Here is a 24,505-nt window from a genome sequence, read left to right as displayed (position 1 = left end):
TATAATCAATAGGCATAATAGCAGATTGATAGCATGTAGTAGGCCTACCCCTACCACCAGGATCTGGGGAATGTACTTTGATTTTAATATATTTTGCTATTTATATTCCTATCATAGGCTATATATGTTGACAATGACCCTCGTGAGACTGCACATTTAATCCACATAAAAATCATTCGACTTCACAGATAGCATAGGTGCAGTAGAAGGCGTATTCCTTTCCTCATGCGCAAACTAAAAAAACACCCCACCAAAACAGTGGTCCATTGCATGCCTGGCATCAACCACTCTGTGTGAGGGAGACAGGGAGAGAGAGAGTCGTGATACACACGGTCTGACGCTGCGCTTCATTGTATCCTCAGCGAGCGTGTGTGTGTGTGAACGGTCCTACTTACTTGCAGAATCCTTGGAACTGCATCAGTGATTTTCGACGAGGCTCATTTCTTCCCAAGAAAACCTCACCACAAGCCTTGACAAAACGTTTGACTAAAAGTCTCTGTCCGCACATATAACCTACTCTGAAGAAGAGAGCAAAGACCAATTAACTTCGCACTCTTGCAAGGTAAATATGTTTTATTTATTGTGGATTACAGCAAAAATGCATAGTGAAACTTTCCCTCTATTCAATTATGATTTGTAAAGATAATCATTATAAGTCATTGCTAGATGCACTATACTACAGACTAATACAGTTGTATTAAATAATTAGGTTAGGCTAGGTGTAATTTTAAATTGGGGAAGCATGCTCCAATTGCCCTTAATAAGAGGCTATATCATAATGGATCAACAGCAGGACTGCAAATCATATCATTTCATATTGTAGGCTATTTATTAAGAGAATACAGAAAACAATAATGTCAGTTATGGCTTTTTGTCTCCCAAACAAATAGCCTGGTACTGAATGGGGCGGGAGTGGTTTAGCCTACTTCACTGGTGGATTTTTCAAAAACAAAAGTATCAAGAGTAGCCTACAACTAGAAAAAGGCTATGTGTCAATAGATACAGTTAATGTGTGGTGTTGTTTTCATTCATTTGCCAAATGCAATATATGACATTTTAAAATGCAGTTGTAATGTGGCATTTTCCTCAGAGCTTTCTTTCCTCTGTTGTGGTTCTGATGTAGTGCTTAGGGGATGCTGCTGCCTCGCTTCTGACAGTTTGTATGCGCTCACCCTGGCTCGGCTCGCGCTGGCTTGGCTGCACGCATGGAACGGTTTGATTTGCGGGGCGATGCTAGTTTAGAAACAAATGCATGCGTGGCATGGTGAAATAATGATAGAAATAATCCCAAAACTGAAAACTGACTTTTAAATGTAGATTTGTTTTACATCCTATGTCCTTTCATCTTAGACTGATATATTTCCTTTAAACCATGCTCTTTTTTTGTGGTAGTGCTAAGAAATCATGCTTGCAAGATTTGCAGTGCATATGAAACATGTCATCGATAGTGCTTGTATGTATAGATCTGAGTATGTGTTAATGTATGTATGGGTGTTGTACTTCGCTGGATTTTGACTCTCAAGGTCATTCTCTATTGGAAAATGATGGAAAAGGGACATGATGTTACATAATGTTCCTGGCCAATGTACAGAGAGGAGGACTATTAGTTCATATTAGAGAATCAGCTGATGACTATGCTTTGGTTAGTGGAGTTTAGCCAGTAACCAAAAGGTTGCTGGTTTGAATCCCTGAGTCAACTAGGTAAGACATCTGCCTATGTGCCCTTGAGCTAGGCACTTAACCCTAATTGCTCCTGTAAGTCTCTCTGGATAAGAGCGTCTGCTAAATGACTCAAATGTACCAAGAGGCTGCCCCAGATCCTTAGAAACATGTACTGTATGTATCTATTTGGCCCTGTCTCAGTGTACTGAGCGGATGACAACATGCTGCCCTCTGCAATGCACTGCAGACAGACTTCTTTGTGACCGAGTGGCACTATCTGGGTCTTTTGTCATCACTAACACGACTGCAGCAGTAGATTCAGACTGTGATTTCAGGGAATTAGTCATTGTCAAGTAAAAGCATTTCCTTTTGGGGTGGCAGGTAGCCTAGTGGTTAGAGTTTTGGGCCAGTGACCGAAAGGTTGCTGGATACAATCCCCGACCTGACAAGGTAAAGATCTGTCGTTCTGCCCCTGAACAAGGCAGTTAACCCACTGTTCCTCGGTAGGCCGTCATTGTAAATAAGAATTTGTTCTTAACTGACTTGCAATTTCTATTTTTTATTCTTCACGTTATCTCTTCTCCTTCACATCATTACATTTCAATTTGAGTCATTTAGCAGATTTACAGGTGCTCAGGGGCACATCGACAGATTTTTCACCTAGTCGGGGATTCAAACTAGCGACCTTTCAGTTACTGGCCCAACGATCTTAACCACTAGGCTACCTGCCACTCCATCTCTTCTACTCCTCCCTCCAGTCACCTTTACATTGCATTTAACATCCATTCACTCATTGTTTGATGATGCTGCTGCTCTGAAATGGACCTGTAGGAAAGCAATACAGACATTTTCATCATCAGCGTATAGCCTAGTCCGCCGTCTAAGTCTCTTGACAATGGTGCTGTGTTCGAGTGATATGCAAAACATTAGACTGGGGCATACAGGTGCACCTCTTGCAGCAGTCTGTACTCTGCTCCTCTGCCATTGTGTGAATGGAAGACCTTTTAAAGTGTCACACCTCTGAGTGGAGTAGCCCGGTAGTGGATTATACATGCTCATCATTGCTCACATGGGACTGATCTGTCTGGTGCTGCTGTTGCTGTCTTGAGGCCCATACTTCATTGAGAGTGACGGCACGTATTGTGACAAGGAAAATGTCACCAGTTTATATGTCTCAGAACATAGGCTACTGCTTGCTTCGAGAATACAGCACCATCTATCCCTGGATGTTTGTCTTATGGGTAACTCTATGCTAACAACAACACAGCTTCTTCTGGAGATGTGCTTTGACTATCACTGTCAACATGTTCACTGGTTGCTGCAATGCTGGGGCAGGAGAATGATCATCTTATGTTTTCTTACACTGCTAGGCTACTACCTTTGCATGTTCATAACATGGTCCAACATGGTCCTCTGTGTGTGTGTGTGTGTGTGTGTGTGTGTGTGTGTGTGTGTGTGTGTGTGTGTGTGTGTGTGGGGGGGGGGGGGGTGTGTGTGTTCATCGCATAGTCCTGTGTGTGTGTGTGTGTGTGTGTGTGTGTGTGTGTGTGTGTGTGTGTGTGTGTGTGTTCATAGCATGGTCCTGTGTGTGTTCATAGCATGGTCCTGTGTGTGTGATCATAGCATGGTCTTGTGTGTGTGTGTGTGTGTTCAGTCCTCTTGTGCCCTAGTTAATAAGGATCCAGAGATAATTGACATTAGAGGCATGGAGATAGTAATGGCTGGATGGAAATGAGAACTATCCCCCCAGCCTTTACTAGGCCTATACCATGGCCAGATTGATAGCCCACTGAGCTAAAGCATAGCCATGGTTACTCATCACGAGAACACAGTTTTCCGAACTACCTCCACTACTTTGGGTACTCAGAAGGTGTGCCTAGAGTTGATATCTGTTCATTTTGATGATTTGTCATTAGAGTACAATCGCATTCCATGACATGAAAGTTCCAGAAATAGAGTAAGTGGAATGTCTTCTTCAGTTATTCTAAGAACCACAAGAAGAACATGATAGAGTTGTTTTGGGGGAAGGCAATCAGTATGTGCTTGTCAGAACTGCAAATGTGTCCATGACATAAAAATGGCAAGGGGCCTGGTGATGGTCCTTTGATGTAGCCTAACAATCGCTACCTTGGCTTTCACTGAAGCCTTGTCCGCTGAGGCTAACAATCACTTTGGTCAGCATTAAATATAATATATTACAGTAATTAATTCACATTATATACACTGAACAAAAATATAAATGCAATATGCAACAATCTAAAATATTTTAATTAGTTACAGTTGATACAAGGAAATCAGTCAATATTAAATAAATTCATTAGGCCCTAATCTATGGATTTTACATGACTGGGAATACAGTTATGCATCTGTTAGTCACAGATACCTTTTTTAAAAAGAGGTAGTGGTGTGGATCAGAAAACCAGTTCGTTTCTAGTGTTGGCTTTTTGTGCTTATGGAACATTTCTTGGATCTTTTATTTCAGCTCATGAAACATGGGACCAACTCTTTACATGTTGCGTTTATATTTTTGTTCAGTGTAATTAACTGTCTCGTTCTGGCTCATGCTGCTTCCTCAGTACAATGAAAGAGTATGGGACATGGGACAGAGTATTTGTATCATAGCTACCTCACTCACTACAATGAAAGAGTATGGGACTTGACATCAGGGTTGTTTTGGCCCGCTCGTCAGTGCGAGCCAAGGTGCAGGTGATAGTGAGTGTACCCTCTACGTCTCAGGGGAATAGGCCATTGTACACTGAGGTAATCTCCAAGGACAAAGAGCATCTATCTACTGCTCTCCATAGATCAGAGAGGCTGACATCCAGTTAATTTATCAGGCAATCTGAGGCCTCGCCTTGCACTAGGCTAGGTATTCTATTGGTGATGTCACACCATTGTTATTCAGTTTTGTTCTGTGGCTTGCTCGCAATCTCTATCATTGTTTTTGGTGATGGCAATGTGATTGTGATTGTCTCGCTTGTCATGCATTGGGTTTTACCTCTAAACCATGAAATTAAATTCAATTATTTTTCGTTCTGAACTCTGTGTTATTAAGCGTTCGGTGTTGGATGAATAATCATTTTTTCTGTGGTTGTTTTCCCCTTAGCATAGACAAAGTTAAAATGCTACATGTAATTAAATCATCATCTGCAATGTATTATCTTCTAGAGAATACTCTTCGTCATATCTGTGATAATTCAATCAGAAAAAGTAGAATTGACCCTTTAAAGTGCTAGTCGTTTGTTTGCTACAGGATGCACCTAATTAATTGATATGGCCTTTTCTGATGGTATCATATAATCTCTCATTGTTTAATACGAGCAGAATGAATTTTAGTTCTTTCCCCCTTTTACATGAATCTAGCGTACTAAGAATTACACAACCATTACACATTGACAATAAAATCCAGATTTCAGATCTGCTTCCTCCACTCGGGACCTTTTGTTATTCAGTGAGAGCATTGGTGACTAGTGAGAGGGGACAGATTTTCTAAATGGTAAAAGTCACATTGTAGCATTGGATCTGTTGGCATGCTCATTATGCTAATGACAGGGTGCTTAATGAACTAATCTGGCAGAATTAGAAGCAGTGTGTGTGTGTGTGTGTGTGTGTATGTTAGTGTGTGTGAAGCAGTGTGAGCTGGGCTGGATACAGAGGCTGGGGTGCAAACAGCTGCAGGCTGTGGAGATAGGGCTAAGGCTAAGCAAAGGAGATAGGGCTTAGGCTAAGCAAAGGAGATAGGGCTAAGGCTAAGCAAAGGAGATAGGGCTAAGGCTAAGCAAAGGAGATAGGGCTAAGGCTAAGAAAAGGAGATAGGGCTAAGGCTAAGAAAAGGAGATAGGGCTAAGCAAAGGAGATAGGGCTAAGCAAAGGAGATAGGGCTAAGCAAATGAGATAGGGCTAAGCAAAGGAGATAAGGCTAAGCAAGGGAGATTGGGCTAAGGCTAAGCAAAGGAGATTGGGCTAAGGCTAAGCAAAGTGGGCCGAAAGGGAAATTAGACACAAAGTCACAATTATGGCATCACATCACAATAAAACAAACAACTCGGGACACTTAACCTAACAATCTCAAGGAATTGCTGTTGGATACAGACTTGTTTGCTAGTTCAATCCCCAGTGGTCTGACCTGGTGCATGTTTGTTGTTGAGTGATTGTAGATACTTAGGTGGAACAGAAGTGATGCTATATACTTTATTTCCAGACAACCATGGCTTTATTTTTGTTTTAATTATACAGTATGCGTTGGTGTAGCAGCCAGCTAAGGGGAGGTAGGCTACTCCCTAGTGTATGTAAGATCTATCAATTTATCAAACGTCTTGGGTTAAAACATAAGACAATCATCGAAGCTATCCAGGAATATCCTTCGATCATCTGTGTTTTATCGTCCCTGGTGCAGCCAAATAGAGACATGGTATATAAATCCACACATAGTGTTCAACATTATTACGTTGCCCTAAATATCACATAATTCATTGGATTGAGGTGATTTTTGATACATTACAGCAATTTTTAGCTACAGCTGGGTTGAGGTGGTGTTTAGAATATAATTACCCGTGCTAGAAAATTCTCTTTTCTTCAATTCAAGCCTGATGAATGACTTTGCTGATACCTTTTAGAGATTTCTGTCACTGTTAGTCCAGACTGCCGCAGGTATTTAACCTGTTTTGATAGAAAAATAATGTGTTCCATTCATTCTTTGCATACTTTCCAAAGGAATCAGGCACCATTCTTTCTTTCCATCCAGACATTCTCAAAGAATAACGTCCCATTACTTTTTCTTCCTCTGACATTCTAAAATAATTCTCCTGCCATTCTTTTACAGATAAAATGGGAGCGAAAAACAGCAAGCTGACCCCAGAGGTGATGGAAGATCTGGTAAAGAGCACAGAATTTAACGAGCACGAGCTGAAACAGTGGTACAAAGGCTTCCTCAAAGACTGCCCCAGTGGACGACTCAATCTGGACGAGTTCCAACAACTCTATGTGAAGGTAGCTACAGAACACTGTCACTCTGCCAACATCTAAATGCACCCTATTCCCTATAAAGTGCCCTACTTTTGGCCAGAGCCCATCAGGCTCTCGTCAGAGCCTTAGCCCAATCTCCCTTGCTTATAGTGCACTATATAGGGAATAAGGGTGCCATTTTGGATGCACACTGTCACTTTGCCAACATCTGCACAGACACAGTCCCTTTTATCAGCAATATCTCCACAGAGTAGAGTGGAGTAGAGTAGAGTAGAGTAGAGTAGAGTAGAGTAGAGTAGAGTAGAGTAGAGTAGAGTAGAGTAGAGTAGTAGAGAAGAGAAGAATAGTACACTCTTTATTGGTGTGTTAGGCCAATTGGTTTAGCAGTGGATTGAAATACACAAGGATAGATATAGGACCCCCAAGGCTTGGTAGTTGAGGAAGTGATGTCGTACAACATTCTTTCAATTTCTCCACAAGTGAATGTGTTCGAAAACCGTACAACTATACTCTACAGAAATGTTGAGAACTAGCAGAAATGCAGAGGTTTTGGAGCTTTGTAAGTATAACAGAAGCATATGTCATCGCAGTGGCAAAGCAATCAAAACAACATGATCCTATGGCAAGCTCAATAACAGTACGGTAATTAGTAACGAGTACATTACGGTATGTGATATCACCCTCCTGTCTTATTCGTTCCCTCAGCTGTATCCGTTATGTTATTCTTTCCCTCCTGTATCCGAGCAGGAAACTAATTGACGGTGAAGCAACTCAAGAACAACTCAAGAGCACTTTGATTATAATCTCCTTTAATATTTATCTCCTCATCTTTAGGGGGGCTCGGGGAGAAATTATTATTCACAGGCCATAGGGTGAGAAGAATTATATATTTTCTAGTCCTAAATACAGATAGGTTTAATGAAACTTTCAGTTAATTTTATAAAGGTAAATGAAATCTTTATAATCTTCTATTTAATGAATTGAAATAAGATTGTTAAGATCTTATAGCTACAGCCATGTATGAATATTGACCATTAATGAAGTATCATGCGTCCTGGAGTGTAGATTTGTTGTTAGTGGATGACAGTGCCTTCAGAAAGTATTCACACCCCTTGACTTTTTCCACATTTTGTTGTTTTACAGCCTGAGATTTTGTGTCACTGGCCTACACACAATACTCCATAATGTCAAAGCGGAATTATGTTGTTCGAAATTTGTACAAATTAATGAAAAATGAAAAGCTGAAATGTCTTGAGTCAATAAGTATTCAACCCTATGTTGTTGCAAGCCTAAATAGGATATAAAATGTGCTTAAACAAGTCACATAATTTTTATATATTTTTATTTAACCTTTATTTAACTAGGTAAATTGTTATTTATAATGACGGCCTAACCCGGTCAAACCCTAACCTGGACGACGCTGGGCCAATTGTGCGCCGCCCTATGGGACTCCCAATCACGGTCGGTTGTCATACAGCCTGGAATCGAACCAGGGTCGGAAGTAATGCCTCTAGCACTTAGATGCAGTGCCTTAATACACATTATGGTGTGTTGTGTGTAGATGGGTGAGAGAGAAAAATTCTATTGAATCAATTTTGAATTCAGGCTGTAACAAAAGCACATTTGGAATAAGTCAAAGGGTATGAATACTTTTTGAAGGCACTGTATAGCTACTGACATCCTAACCCTGGTCGGTCCTCTCAGGAAATGCCCCATAATGAAAGATGTTAAACCATGTTAGAGAGTATCTAAAGGCATGGCTAGAAATATCAATGCTGCTCTAGGCTGTGTTCCAAATGGCACCTAATTCTCTATTGGTCAAAGTCAAAAGTTGTGCACTGTAAATGGAATTGGGTGCCATTTTGGAACGCACACCTGGTCTGCATTAGCTAAGAGGCTTTAGAAAACGCCACAAGACAAAAACACACATCCAAATATCTGTGGTGTAGGCCTACATGTCCACCCTCGTAGCCCCATTTGGGGTTCTGTGTGACAGGCTGACAGCGTGCATGAACATCTACACGCTGGAGACCGTCTTAATATAATTGACAACCAATGCATTGAGTGCACTGTGGGTGAAACTGATGTACCATTCAGAGTGGCGTTCCAAAGAGGTATCAGAGGCTGATGGCTGCTGGCGAGTTAACCTTTTATCGCGGCGTCCTAATGTGTTTCCAGGCAACAGGATATCAGTGAAAGGGTTTTATTTAAATCCAAAGGCTCTGATAGTGAGAACATTGATTACCTCACATTAGCTGGACAGACTGTTCCTCTGAAAAGAGATGGTGTGTGTGTGTGTCCCCGCGTTCACTTGTGTGTGTCCCAATGGGTGTATGTGTGTGTGTGTGTGCATGCGCCCTCACGTGTGTGTGTGTGTCCCAATGATGTGCGTGTGTGTGTTTGTGTGTGTGTGAAGGTATATTCGGTGTGACTTAGGTAATTTCAGTGACTGTGAGTGAGGGGGTGATCAAATCAAAATCTAATCTAATTTTATTGTCACATGCAGATGTTATTGCGGTGTAATGTAGAGGTCGACCGATTATGATTTTTCAACGCCGATACCGATTATTGGAGGACCAAAAAATCCGCTGCTACCGATTAATCGGCCGATTTTTATATATATATTTGTAATAATGACAATTACAACAGTACTGAATGAACAATGAACACTTATTTTAACTTAATATAATACATAAATACAAATCTATTTAGTCTCAATGTCACGTCCTGATCAGTATTTAGGTATTATTTGTATTGTAGTTTGGTCAGGACGTGGCAGAGGGTATTTGTTTTGGTTAGTTCGGGGTGGTGGTTTGATTAGAAGGGTGTTTGTTTTATTATTTCCGGGTTTTGGGTTATGTTCTATGTTTTTCTGTATTTCTATGTTATCTCTAGTTTAGTATTTCTATGTTAGGTAATTGGGTGTTGGACTCTCAATTGGAGGCAGGTGTTTGTAGTTGCCTTTGATTGAGAGTCCTATATATATAGGTATGGGTTTTGTTTGTATTTTGTGGGTAGTTGTCTTTAGCCCTGCTGTTGTAAGTATAGCCTGTTAAACTGTCTTCTGTTGTTCTTTTGTTTATTGGTTTTCCCGTGTTCACATTTACTTAATAAATTATAATGATGAGCACGCAACCCGCTGCGCCTTGGTCGTCTCTACACAACGACACCCGTGACACTCAAATAAATAATGAAACATGTTTGGTTGAAATAATGCAAAAACACAGTGTTGGAGAAGAAAGTAAAAGTGCAATACAGTAAGGAAAAAAAGTATTTGATCCCCTGCTGATTTTGTACGTTTGCCCACTGACAAAGAAATGATCAGTCTATAATTTTAATGGTAGGTTTATTTGAACCGTGAGAGACAGAATAACAACAAAAAAATCCAGAAAAACGCATGTCAAAAATGTTATAAAATGATTTGCATTTTAATGAGGGAAATAAGTATTTGACCCCTCTGCAAAACATGACTTAGTACTTGGTGGCAAAACCCTTGTTGGCAATCACAGAGGTCAGACATTTCTTGTAGTTGGCCACCAGGTTTGCACACATCTCAGGAGGGATTTTGTCCCACTCCTGTTTGCAGATCTTCTCCAAGTCATTAAGGTTTCGAGGCTGACGTTTGGCAACTTGAACCTTCAGCTCCCTCCACAGATCTTCTATGGGATTAAGGTCTGGAGACTGGCTAGGCCACTCCAGGACCTTATTGTACTTCTTCTTGAGCCACTCCTTTGTTGCCTTGGCCGTGTGTTTTGGGTCATTGTCATGCTGGAATACCCATCCACGACCCATTTTCAATGCCCTGGCTGAGGGAAGGAGGTTCTCACCCAAGATTTGACAGTACATGGCCCCGTCAAATGATGCGGTGAAGTTGTCCTGTCCCCTTAGCAGAAAAACACCCCCAAAGAATGTTTCCACCTCCATGTTTGATGGTGTTCTTGGGGTCATAGGCAGCATTCCTCCTCCTCCAAACACGGCGAGATCAGTTGATGCCAAAGAGCTCCATTTTGGTCTCATCTGACCACAACACTTTCACCCAGTTGCCCTCTGAATCATTCAGATGTTCATTGACAAACTTCAGACGGGCATGTATATGTGCTTTCTTGAGCAGGGGGACCTTGCGGGCGCTGCAGGATTTCAGTCCTTCACGGCGTAGTGTGTTACCAATTGTTTCTTGGTGACTATGGTCCCAGCTGCCTTGAGATCATTGACAAGATCCTCCCATGTAGTTCTGGGCTGATTCCTCACCGTTCTCATGATTATTGCAACTCCACGAGGTGAGATCTTGCATGGAGCCCCAGGCCGAGGGAGATTGACAGTTCTTTTGTGTTTCTTCCATTTGCGAATAATCGCACCAACTGTTGTCACCTTCTCACCAAGCTGCTTGGCGATGGCATTGTAGGCCATTCCAGCCTTGTGTAGGTCTACAATCTTGTCCCTCACATCCTTGGAGAGCTCTTTGGTGTTGGCCATGGTGGAGAGTTTGGAATCTGATTGATTGATTGCTTCTGTGGACAGGTGTTTTTTATACAGGTAACAAGCTAAGATTAGGAGCACTCCCTTTAAGAGTGTGCTCCTAATCTCAGCTCATTACCTGTATAAAAGACACCTGGGAGCCAGAAATCTTTCTGATTGAGAGGGGGTCAAATACTTATTTCCCTCATTAAAATGCATATCAATTTATAACATTTTTGACATGCGTTTTTCTGGATTTTTTTGTTGTTATTCTGTCTCTCACTGTTCAAATAAACCTACCATTAAAATTATAGACTGATCATTTCTTTGTCAGTGGGCAAACTTACAAAATCAGCAGGGGATCAAATACTTTTTCCCCTCACTGTATGTGCCATGTAAAAAAGCTAATATTTAAGTTCCTTGCTCAGAACATGAGAACATATGAAAGCTGGTGGTTCTTTTAAACATGAGTCTTCAATTTTCCCAGTTAAGAAGTTTTAGGTTGTAGTTATTATAGGAATTATATGACTATTTCTCTCTATACATTTGTATTTCATATACCTTTGACTATTGGATGTTCTTGTAGGCACTATAGTATTGCCAGCATAACCTCGGGAGTTGATAGGCTTGAAGTCATAAACATCGCTGTGCTTCAAGCATTGCGAAGAGCTGCTGGCAAATGCAGGAAAGTGCTGTATGAATGAATGCTTATGAGCCTGCTGCTGCCTACCACCGCTCAGTCAGACTGCTCTATCAATTATCAAATCATAGACTTAATTAAAATATAATAAACACACAGAAATACGAGCCTTAGGTCATTAATATGGTCAAATCCGAAAACTATATTTTCAAAAACAAAACGTTTATTCTTTCAGTGAAATACGGAAACGTTACGTATTTTATCTAACGGGTGGCATCCCTAAGTCTAAATATTGCTGTTACATTGCACAACCTTCAATGTTATGTCATAATTATGTACAATTCTGACAAATTAATTACGGTCTTTGTCAGGAAGAAATGGTCTTCACACAGTTCGCAACGAGCCAGGCGGCCCAAACTGCTGCATATAGCCTGACTCTGCTTGCACAGAATGGAAGAGAAGTGACACAATTTCCCTAGTTAATATTGCCTGCTAACATGAATGTCTTTTAACTAAATATTCAGGTTTAAAATATTTATACTTGTGTATTGATTTTAAGAAAGGCATTGATGTTTATGGTTAGGTACACTGGTGCAACGACAGTGCTTTTTCGCGAATGCACTTTTGTTAAATCATCACCCGTTTGGCGAAGTAGGCTGTGATTCAATAATAAATTAACAGCCACCGCATTGATTATTTGCAACACAGGACAAGCTAGTTAAACTACTAATATCATCAACCATGTGTAGTTAACTGGTGATTATGTTAAGATTGATTGTTGTTTATAAGATAAGTTTAATGCTAGCTAGCAACTTACCTTGGCTCCTTGCTGCACTCGCGTAACAGGTGGTCAGCCTGCCACGCAGTTTCCTCGTGGAGTGCAATGTAATCGGCCATAATCGGCGGCCAAAAATGACGATTACCGATTGTTATGAAAACTCGAAATCGGCCCTAATTAATCGGCCATGATTAATCGGTCGACCTCTAGTGTAGTGAAATGCTTGTACAGTGCAGTAATTTCTAACAATTCACAGCAATACACACAATACACACAACCTAAAAGTAAAAGAATGGAATTAAGGAACATGGTACAAACATTGATAGAAGGGAGATAGAGGCAGTCGGCCGTGACATCATGCCTTTGATTCGTTCACATTCCATCCACCTGAGCCAACTGTCCAGATGCCATTTCTGTCACTGTGCTAAATACTGAATTATTATACGTCTATTGAGTCCCAGTGTGCTCAAATAGGCAAGGTTCAAACAGGGTTAAATCTTTATTTTCAGTCTCTTCCTTTTCATTTCAACTGCGTTTGTAGTGGCAATAATTTTGTTGGCGTCAAGGGAGTGAACGCTTTTTGAGTGAGCACAATATCAGTGTATGCTGAGGGCTTTGGTGCTTTTTTCCCCCCTCTGTGGTGGTAGATTCTATTTCTATTCTACGTGTGTAGCTCCATACCAATGATTTCCAATTATAGTTTTCCAGACTGAACTCAGAAATCGATCAGCTGTATAGATTGAGTTGCGCTATTGTGAGCACAATGAACTGCTAGTGTGTTTGTTTTCAACTTAAGCTAATGAGTGTTGACGGCAAGGGGTGTCTGGACTGGGTTTGGAATGGGATACATTGAAGTAAGAAAGTGTACAATTTAGAATGTTGGACTAGTGGTTTAACAGTAGACAAAATGTCAGTGGTAGTATCATTAAAAAAGGTAATTATGGTTGGTGATTATTACGTCATTGGCTTCCATCAAAAAACAGTGAAAACACGTTGCTCTGAGCTGAATTTCAGTCTTGAAGGAGATGAGTATTATGTAATCCCAGTATACAGAAGATACTGTACAACTACATTTTCAGTGACATTTTACTTTTGAGTTTTAAGTAGATGGTGTGGCATTCCACACACACACACACACACACACACACACACACACACACACACACACACACACACACACACACACACACATACAGAGAGAGAGAGAGCCTAGGGTCCAGGGCGATGACAGTAGTGTCAGGTAAGTGACTGGGCTGCCAGTGTGCTTTGGTCTTGTTGTGATGATATAGATGTTGCTGTGTCATCAGTGATAAGCTGCAGAGTAATGGACTTAATGTATGGTTCCTGCTGAATACAGCTATCAGACTGTAATTGGCCTGAGGGGAGCATATGCACTGGGTTGTACAGCACCATGCAGAAGCCTTTCTAGTGACATCACCAACCACCCATACAGCACCATGCAGAAGCCTTTCTAGTGACATCACCAACCACCCATACAGCACCATGCAGAAGCCTTTATAGTGACATCACCAACCACCCATACAGCACCATGCAGAAGCCTTTATAGTGACATCACCAACCACCCATACAGCACCATGCAGAAGCCTTTATAGTTACATCACCAACCACCAATACAGCACCATGCAGAAGCCTTTATAGTGACATCACCAACACCCCATACAGCACCATGCAGAAGCCTTTATAGTGACATCACCAACCACCCATACAGCACCATGCAGAAGACTTTATAGTGACATCACCAACACCCCATACAGCACCATGCAGAAGCCTTTATAGTGACATCACCAACCACCCATACAGCACCATGCAGAAGCCTTTATAGTGACATCACCAACCACCCATACAGCACCATGCAGAAGACTTTATAGTGACATCACCAACACCCCATACAGCACCATGCAGAAGCCTTTATAGTGACATCACCAACCAGCCATACAGCACCATGCAGGAACTTAGTCTCTCTCTACACAGCAGGCAATCACACAGATCGAATCCCAACCCCCCCCCCCCACACACCCACACACACACACTGATGGAAACCTATCCCTAACACTACCACAACAGGACACACAGCGCAGTGCCCTGACCTGGATTGATGGGCTGGATAGATAGATTCTGGTTTGGCGATTCTCACTTCAATACCTGCAGGGCGTTTGATGCAGTGTGTGTGTGGTGTGTTTGTGTTTCTGTGTGTGTGTGTGTGTGTGTGTGTGTGTGTGTGTGTGTGTGTGTGTGTGTGTGTGTGTGTGTGTGTGTGTGTGTGTGTGTGTGTGTGTGTGTGTGTGTGTGTGTGTGTGTGTGTGTGTGTGTGACCCACACCCTGTCCCAGACAGTCCCAGCATTACTATCATAAGTTTGGAATCAATGACCTTGTTGGACCGTTTTATTTCCACAAATGGAAACAGTCCTATGGTCAGTGACGGACAGAGACGAGGGCAGCAACAATCCATAATATGACGAGGGATGTAATAATGTGATCAGATGTTTGACAGACAGGACGTCATAGCACCATGACAGATGCTGTATGTTACACTCTGTCTTTGTCACTGGTACTAGTAAGAGATCTGGAGAGCAGACACTGGCTTAAAGGTGCAATCTGCAATATTACCTGCTGTTCAACAATGAGGAAGCCTATACCAATTGATTCTTGAGGAATATAACTTAGAAATGCCTGATGAGGTTAGTACAACAGTTTTACTCCATCATTACCCTGAATATACCTTTTTTACTACATTGTTTGTAAAGCCTTTCCTGAAAATCAAATGAGGGGAGGGGAAGGGAGGGTACTGGGCTGGGCGAGGGGAGGGTACTGGGCTGGGCGAGGGGAGGGTACTGGGCTGGGCGAGGGGAGGGTACTGGGCTGGGCGATGGGAGGGTACTGGGCTGGGCGAGGGGAGGGTACTGGGCTGGGCGATGGGAGGGTACTGGGCTGGGCGAGGGGAGGGTACTGGGCTGTGGGAAGGGAGGGTACTGGGCTGAGGGAAGGGAGGGTACTGGGCTGGGGGAGGGGAGGGTTCTGGGCTGGGGGAGGGTACTGGCACTTCAATCAAATCAATCAAAATGTAGTGATATGCTTTAATGATTTAGGACTTGGCATCAATGATATATTGTCTTTCACTTTTTCAACCAGTGTCTGTCAGAGTTTGTTTAGCTATGGCCACTTGAGACAAGCTTTAAAGCCTTGATATAATAATGTGTGTGTGTGTGCATGTGTGTTGTGCGTGTGGGGGCATACTGTATGTGTGTGTGTGTGCAGGTCTGGAGCAGTAGAGTAGAGGGGGGTTGTGCTGTGTTGTGCCAGCCAGGCCTCGTTATCCCGCAGGCCAACTGCACATCTAATTCAATCACTAGAGAAAGGGCAACATACCCATCCACTGCTCCTCTGACTACAGAAATGGAGAGAGGGTGTGGGAGAGAGAGAAAGAAACACAGAGAGAGGGGGGTGAGAGAGAGAGAGAGAGAGAGAGAGAGAGAGAGAGAGAGAGAGAGAGAGAGAGAGAGAGAGAGAGAGAGAGAGAGAGAGAGAGAGAGAGAGAAGGGGAGGGAGTGTGAGAGGGTGGAGGAAGGGTGAGAGAGGGAGAGAAAGAGAGTTAGATGCTACACTAAATAGGTTGATGGTGTGAACTGAACTCTCTCTTTTTAATTAACTTCATAACAATTGAATGCTCTCTTAATTAGTGTTCCCTGTCACTAAATATATGTGGTGTGATTTTAATGATGGTAGGAGACGTGAGGAGACATTTGTTAGAAAAATCCAATGTTATGTTACATAATGCATCATGAAGCTGGTTAACTTGTGGCTTGTTAAGTAAAGCCTATATTGTGAGCATGGCTCTTGCAATGCCAATATAGTGGGTTCGATTCCCGGGACCAACCGTATGTAAAAAATGTATGCACATAAAAGCTACTGCTAAATGGCATATATTTTAATTATGACCTGATGCTTCACATGCACATGTAGCAGATGGAGAGCTGTAAAACTCACTCCTCAGCCTTAAATGTCGCCCCTTGTGCAAATTAAGAAGGTATCTGGTAGCCACTTCAAGGGTTAGGGTAAGAAACTAGGGCTGTCCCCGGGTCTACCTGACAGCCACTTCAAGGGTTAGGGTAAGAAACAAGGGCTGTCCCCGGGTCTACCTGACAGCCACTAAAAGGGTTAGGGTAAGAAACTAGGGCTGTCCCCGGGTCTACCTGACAGCCACTTCAAGGGTTAGGGTAAGAAACTAGGGCTGTCCCCGGGTCTACCTGACAGCCACTTCAAGGGTTAGGGTAAGAAACTAGGGCTGTCCCCGGGTCTACCTGACAGCCACTTCAAGGGTTAGGGTAAGAAACTAGGGCTGTCCCCTGGTCTACCTGACAGCCACTTCAAGGGTTAGGGTAAGAAACTAGGGCTGTCCCCGGGTCTACCTGACAGCCACTAAAAGCTGAGTCAGAGGGAGGGATGCTGGCATTTTGGATGGCCCTCCTTCCTCTGCTTCCTCTCTCACTGCCCCCCTCTATTGGCTGATAAACACACTGACAGTTTTGTGCCGAGATGATGTTTCTCCTAGTTACTGATCTAGGATCAACCCCAACTTTAACCATTAGTGGGGAAAATGCCAAACTGATCCAAGATCAGCGTCTAGGGGCAACTTCACCCTACTCCCATGGGCTATGCTGAACACTTTTGTTTCATAATTCTGAAACAAACAAACACCTTAACTTACTAGCTGGTTAATAAAGAGAGAAGCGATATTACTGATAAAATAATCTGACATCGCTGTGTTATTTCATTTAGTGACTTCCCCTCTGAAGGCTTTCACAATCAGTGTCTCATTTTTCAAGACCTGAACGATCCTAAGAGACTTTGGACAAAAGTGACTTGCATAATACTTGCATTTAGTTAGAGTGCATCCAAATTGAACCCTCTTCACTATATACTGGAGTACACTACCATTGACCAGCTCCCTAGTCAAAATTAGTTAACTATATAGGGAGTAGCGTGCCATTTGGGATAGTCAGTTTGTTGATACCATAACGTGATTAGAATTCCAACCTTATCTTTCCATCCTCCCTGCTGTTTTAGAGGATATCTGTAGTGTACAGTTTTTTATATAATCTGTCATAATTAGCTTGGTATTTTCTCATGTTTCCATTATGGTGGATACTGGGGAGTGGGTGCACTGCTGTGAACTCTTTCCCTGTAGCCTCATCTCTCTCTCTCTCCCCCTGTGTGTGTGTGGTTGTGTGGTTGTGGGTGTGTGGTTGTGTGCGTGAGTTTTATAACTGAGACTGGGGTCCCAAAGGGTGCTGGCTGGCTATGCTGCCTGAGTTTAGCTCTCTCCTCTCTCTCTCCTCTCTCTCTCCTCTCTCTCCTCTCTCTGCCTTGCATGTCACTGACTTTTATGTAAGAGCTCAGAAAGCATCTTAGAGCCCCCATCGGTAGGTCGATCAGTCGGTCGCACAAAATTTGAAACATCCAAATGATGGATGCTGGATTATGCATGTACTCAGCAGCCCTCTCTCTCTCTTTCTGCTCTGTGAACAAGCCAGCGTCTTTGTGTGAGTGATGCGCTGACAAGGCGTTGCGTCTCAAATGGCACTCTAGTCCTTGTATAGTGCACTACTTTTGATCAGGGCCCATAGGGACACCAAATATGGTGCCATTTGGGACACATCCAAGGTTAACAGCTATTTGCATTAACATGCTAACAGCTCCCTCTCCCTGCCAACAGCCAAATGCAGTAACATGCTAACAGCTCCCTCTCTCTGCCAACAGCCATATGCATTAACATGCTAACAGCTCCCTCTCCCTGCCAACAGCCATATGAAGTCACATGCTAATAGCTCCCTCTCCCTGCCAACAGCCAAATGTAGTAACATGCTAACAGCTCCCTCTCCCTGCCAACAGCCATATGCAGTAACATGCTAACAGCTCCCTCTCCCTGCCAACAGCCATATGCAGTAACATGCTAACAGCTCCCTCTCCCTGCCAACAGCCAAATGCAGCAACATGCTAACAGCTCCCTCTCTCTGCCAACAGCCATATGCATTAACATGCTAACAGCTCCCTCTCCCTGCCAACAGCCATATGAAGTCACATGCTAATAGCTCCCTCTCCCTGCCAACAGCCAAATGTAGTAACATGCTAACAGCTCCCTCTCCCTGCCAACAGCCATATGCAGTAACATGCTAACAGCTCCCTCTCCCTGCCAACAGCCATATGCAGTAACATGCTAACAGCTCCCTCTCCCTGCCAACAGCCATATGCAGTAACAGGCTAACAGCTCCATCTCTCTGCCAACAGCCATATGCAGTAACATGCTAACAGCTCCCTCTCCCTGCCAACAGCCAAATGCAGCAACATGCTAACAGCTTCCTCTCCCTGCCAACAGCTATATGCAGTAACATGCTAACAGCTCCCTCTCCCTGCCAACAGCCATATGCAGTAACATGCTAACAGCTCCCTCTCCCTGCCAACAGCCAAATGCAGCAACATGCTAACAGCTCCCTCTCCCTGCCAGCAGCCATATGCAGTAACAGGCTAACAGCTCCCTCTCCCTGCCAACAGCCAAATGTAGTAACATGCTAACAGCTCCCTCTCCCTGCCAACAGCCATATGCATTAACATGCTAACAGCTCCCTCTCCCTGCCAACAGCTATATGCAGTAACATGCTAACAGCTCCCTCTCCCTGCCAAGAGCCACATGCAGTAACATGCTAACAGCTCCCTCTCCCTGCCAACAGCCAAATGCAGCAACATGCTAACAGCTTCCTCTCCCTGCCAACAGCCCTATGCAGTAACAGGCTAACAGCTCCCTCTCCCTGCCAACAGCCATTTGCAGTAACAGGCTAACAGTTCTCTCTCCCTGCCAACAGCCATTTGCAGTAACATGCTAACAGTTCCCTCTCCCTGCCAACAGCCATTTGCAGTAACATGCTAACAGTTCCCTCTCCCTGCCAACAGCCATTTGCAGTAACATGCTAACAGTTCCCTCTCCCTGCCAACAGCCATTTGCAGTAACATGCTAACAGTTCCCTCTCCCTGCCAACAGCCATTTGCAGTAACATGCTAACAGTTCCCTCTCCCTGCCAACAGCCATTTGCAGTAACATGCTAACAGTTCCCTCTCCCTGCCAACAGCCATATGCAGTAACATGCTAACAGCTCCCTCTCCCTGCCAACAGCCAAATGCAGCAACATGCTAACAGCTTCCTCTCCCTGCCAACAGCCATTTGCAGTAACAGGCTAACAGCTCCCTCTACCTGCCAACAGCCATTTGCAGTAACAGGCTAACATCTCCCTCTCCCTGCCAACAGCCATTTGCAGTAACAGGCTAACAGTTCCCTCTCCCTGCCATCCCTGCCATAAAGAGCAAAATTATTGATTATTATTATATTATTACTTGTGCCCTGGTCCTAAAAGAGCTCTTTGTCACTTCCCACGAGCCGGGTTGTGACAAAAACTCGCACTCATTCTTATGTTTAATAAATGTATTGTATAGTGTGTGTGTGGCAGGCTTAAATTATGGCAAAAAACAACATTTAAGAGTGCGCTGACCCTGGTGCTCGAGGGGGTACGCAGCTGGAGGTTGAATGTTTGAAGGGGTATGGGACTATACACATTTTGGTAACATGCTAACAGCTCCCTCTCCCTGCCAACAGCCATATGCAGTAGCATGTTAGCATGTTACTGCATATGTTACTGCATAACATCCCTGCCAACAGCTATATGCAGTAACATGCTAACAGCTCCCTTTCCCTGCCAACAGCTATATGCAGTTTCAAGGGGTACGGGACTATACACATTTTGGTAACATGCTAACAGCTCCCTCTCCCTGCCAACAGCTGTATGCAGTAACATGCTAACAGCTCCCTCTCCCTGCCAACAGCCATATGCAGTAACATGCTAACAGCTCCCTCTCCCTGCCAACAGCTGTATGCAGTAACATGCTAACAGCTCCCTCTCCCTGCCAACAGCTATATGCAGTAACATGCTAAGAGCTTCCTCTCCCTGCCAACAGCCATATGCAGTAACATGCTAAGAGTTCCCTCTCCCTGCCAACAGCTATATGCAGTAACATGCTAACAGTTCCCTCTCCCTGCCAACAGCTATATGCAGTAACATGCTAACAGCTTCCTCTCCCTGCCAACAGCTGTATGCAGTAACATGCTAACAGCTCCCTCTGACTGCCAACAGCTATATGCAGTAACATGCTAACAGCTCCCTCTCCCTGCCAACAGCCATTTGCAGTAACAGGCTAACAGCTCCCTCTCCCTGCCAACAGCCAAATGCAGTAACATGTTGACAGTTCCCTGCCAACAGCCATTTGCAGTAACAGGCTAACAGCTCCCTCTCCCTGCCAACAGCCAAATGCAGTAACATGCTAACAGCTCCCTCTCCCTGCCAACAGCTGTATGCAGTAACAGGCTAACAGCTCCCTCTCCCTGCCAACAGCCATTTGCAGTAACAGGCTAACAGCTCCCTCTCCCTGCCAACAGCCATTTGCAGTAACAGGCTAACAGCTCCCTCTCCCTGCCAACAGCCATTTGCAGTAACAGGCTAACAGCTCCCTCTCCCTGCCAACAGCCATATGCAGTAACATGCTAACAGCTCCCTCTCCCTGCCAACAACCATATGCATTAACATGCTAACAGCTTCCTCTCCCTGCCAACAGCTATATGCAGTAACATGCTAACAGCTCCCTCTCCCTGCCAACAGCCATTTGCAGTAACAGGCTAACAGCTCCCTCTCCCTGCCATCTCTGTCTACTTTTCTACTCAAGGTCTGCTTCTTGTGTGCTGTCAGGGTCTGAAAATAGGCCAACCGTATCTGTTGTAGTTGGAGAACTTGCATAAAACACAAAGCCATATTCATGCATGATTCATGTCTTTATTAAAAACAAAGTCCTCCTCTCACAGTGTCTTGTTTAGTGTTGCGGTTCTCATTATGTAACAGTGGTAAGAGTTCAACTTGGGTATATGTCAATGCCTTGTATTGCTGTCGTAGTCTGCCAACGGGTTTATAGTATCGACTTGTAATGTATTAGATCAGTGGTTCCCAAAATGTGTATAGTCAGGGATGGAACCATCTTACATATAAAACCTTAATTGTTCATCGAAAATAGTGAATAACTCACCACAGGTTAATGAGAAGGGTGTGCTTGAAAGGATGCACATAACTCTGCAATGTTGTATTTGGAGAGAGTCTCAGTCTTAAATCATTTCCCACACACAGTCTGTGCCTGTATATAGTTTTCATGCTATTGAGGGGCGAGAATCCACTCTCACATAGGTACGTGGTTGCAAAGGGCATCAGTGTCTTAACAGCGAGATTTGCCAAGGCAGGATACTCTGAGCCCAGCCCTATCCAGAAATCTGGCAGTGGCTTCTGATTAAATTACATTTTCACAGAACCGCTTGTTGCAATTATGATGATGCTCTCTTGTTCAGATATCAGTAAGTGGACTGCAGGCAGGGCATGAAAGGGATAACAAATTCAGTTGTTTGTGTTATCCGTTTTGGGAAAGTACCTGCGTAATTGCACACCCAACTCACTCAGGTGCTTCGCTATATCACATTTGACATTGTCCATAAGCTTGACTTCATTTGCACACAAATAATCATACAATGATGGAAATACCTGTGTGTTGTTCTTGTTAATGCAGACAGAGAAGAGCTCCAACTTCTTAATCATAGCCTCAATTTTGTCCCGCACCTTGAATATAGTTGCGGAGAGTCCCTGTAATCCTAGATTCATATAATTTAGGCAAGAAAAAACATCGCCCAGATAGGCCAGTCGTGTGAGAAACTTGTCATCATGCAAGCGGTCAGACGAGGTAAAATTATGGTCAGTAAAGAAAACTTTTAAGCTCGTCTCTCAATTAAAAAAAACATGTCAATACTTTGCCCCTTGATAACCAGTATGTTGTAAAAGCGTTACATGGTCGCTGCCCATATCATTGCATAGTGCAGAAAATACACGAGAGTTCAGGGGCCTTGCTTTAACAAAGTTAACCATTTTCACTGTAGTGTCAAAACGTTTTTCAAGCTGTCAGGTATTTCCTTGGCAACAAGAGCCTCTCGGTGGATGCTGCAGTGTACCCAAGTGGTATCAGGAGCAACTGCTCTATGTCTCCCTGTCATGGCTTTTGCGCCATCAGTACAGATACCAACATGAGCAGCAGCTACGTTTGGCTACATACGGACCATTAGTGGAATTCCCGCACGAAAGTAACGGTTAATGTGATTGGATGTTAATTATTTGACTCGGTTACCTGTATTTGACATTGTGTTGTTATTTCGCTGAACACTAGATGGTTTAATTTTATTTTTGGCTGTGAAACGAAGCTACTCAGGCGAGAAAAAACCTCACCCAAATGTATAGCCCCGTTGGAAAATATAAATGGGCTGTTTGAAAATGTGAAGAAAAAATTATATCTTAAAAAAAAAAATGTGAATCACATTTTTATTTGGCGTACCCCCGACAGCATTGCGCGTACCCCAGTTTGGGAATACCTGCAGGTGATTCATTCTATTGTAGTAGTATGCCAGTAGGCTTATTTGGAAGGGACAAGGCATTCATTGATGACTCTGTACTTTCAGTGAAGGATTTGTTTTATGACAATCTGAACTTGTGTACTCTTGCCTGTAGACTCAATGTTAGGATTTCGTGTGATAGTTACCTATCAATAAGTGATTAATAAGTGATGTGGAAAACTGTTTATTTGATGAAAGATGCAGGTTACAACTCCATGAATTTAGCTGTATATCACTGGCCCATCCAAGGCTAGCCTCTAGCACAAACAAGCTCTGCCTCTCCATGTCTCCATGTGACATACTGCTAGTGGAAAATGTTGTGTGTCACAGAGACAGAGAGAGTCGCTATGGCACCCGTCCGGCCCTGGCATTATTGGTTGTCCTGTGTGCGTTGTTACTCAGCATGCCATGTTTAGAGCAGAGACTAGAGAGATGGCAGGCCATCCAGCCCAGGGTTCCATTGCAAATACCACCCTTTTCCCTATGGGAAGTCTCAATGGATGTTTATGTTGTTGTGTTATAGCACCCTATTCCTTATGGGAAGTCTCGATCGATGTTTATGTTGTTGTGTTATAGCACCCTATTCCTTATGGGAAGTCTCCATGGATGTTTATGTTGTTGTGTTATAGCACCCTATTCCTTATGGGAAGTCTCGATCGATGTTTATGTTGTTGTGTTATAGCACCCTATTCCTTATGGGAAGTCTCCATGCATGTTTATGTTGTGTTATAGCACCCTATTCCTTATGGGAAGTCTCCATGGATGTTTATGTTGTTGTGTTATAGCACCCTATTCCTTATGGGAAGTCTCGATCGATGTTTATGTTGTTGTGTTATAGCACCCTATTCCCTATGGGAAGTCTCCATGGATGTTTATGTTGTTGTGTTATAGCACCCTATTCCCTATGGGAAGTCTCCATGGATGTTTATGTTGTTGTGTTATAGCACCCTATTCCCTATGGGAAGTCTCCATGGATGTTTATGTTGTTGTGTTATAGCACCCTATTCCTTATGGGAAGTCTCCATGGATATTTATGTTGTTGTGTTATAGCACCCTATTCCCTATGGGAAGTCTCCATGGATGTTTATGTTGTTGTGTTATAGCACCCTATTCCCTATGGGAAGTCTCCATGGATGTTTATGTTGTTGTGTTATAGCACCCTATTCCCTATGGGAAGTCTCCATGGATGTTTATGTTGTTGTGTTATAGCACCCTATTCCCTATGGGAAGTCTCCATGGATGTTTATGTTGTTGTGTTATAGCACCCTATTCCCTATGGGAAGTCTCCATGGATGTTTATGTTGTTGCGTAGTAATGGTCATGGTCTTATGATGGTATCCACCCAGTCTCTACCTTTCATCCACTTCCAGTTAGCATGTCACTAAAATAGCAATATAGCTGTTTGAAAGATATCCTAACTGTTTCAGATTATGTAGGCTACAGTGAAAGCTTTTGTTCTCCTGTTAT

The 24,505-nt window shown here is 43.2% G+C and overlaps 1 protein-coding gene across 1 annotated transcript in view; it reads left to right on the top strand.

The window, feature by feature from the left end:
* Positions 1–283: 283 nt before the first annotated feature.
* The window catches only part of LOC115166053 (visinin-like protein 1), a 36,468-nt gene continuing 12,246 nt past the window's right edge, over positions 284–24,505 (top strand). Inside the window, exons 1-2 of the mRNA XM_029719733.1 lie at positions 284–562; positions 6,485–6,651. Of these exons, the coding sequence (XP_029575593.1) occupies positions 6,490–6,651 (162 nt within the window). The 5' untranslated portion in view covers positions 284–562; positions 6,485–6,489. The remainder of the gene's footprint in view (positions 563–6,484; positions 6,652–24,505) is intronic.

The sequence above is a fragment of the Salmo trutta genome, chromosome 1, assembly GCF_901001165.1.
Source record: "Salmo trutta chromosome 1, fSalTru1.1, whole genome shotgun sequence".
Lineage (NCBI taxonomy): Eukaryota > Metazoa > Chordata > Actinopteri > Salmoniformes > Salmonidae > Salmo > Salmo trutta.
Note: the sequence above shows the minus strand (reverse complement) of the source record. Positions and strands in the feature narration are given on the sequence as shown.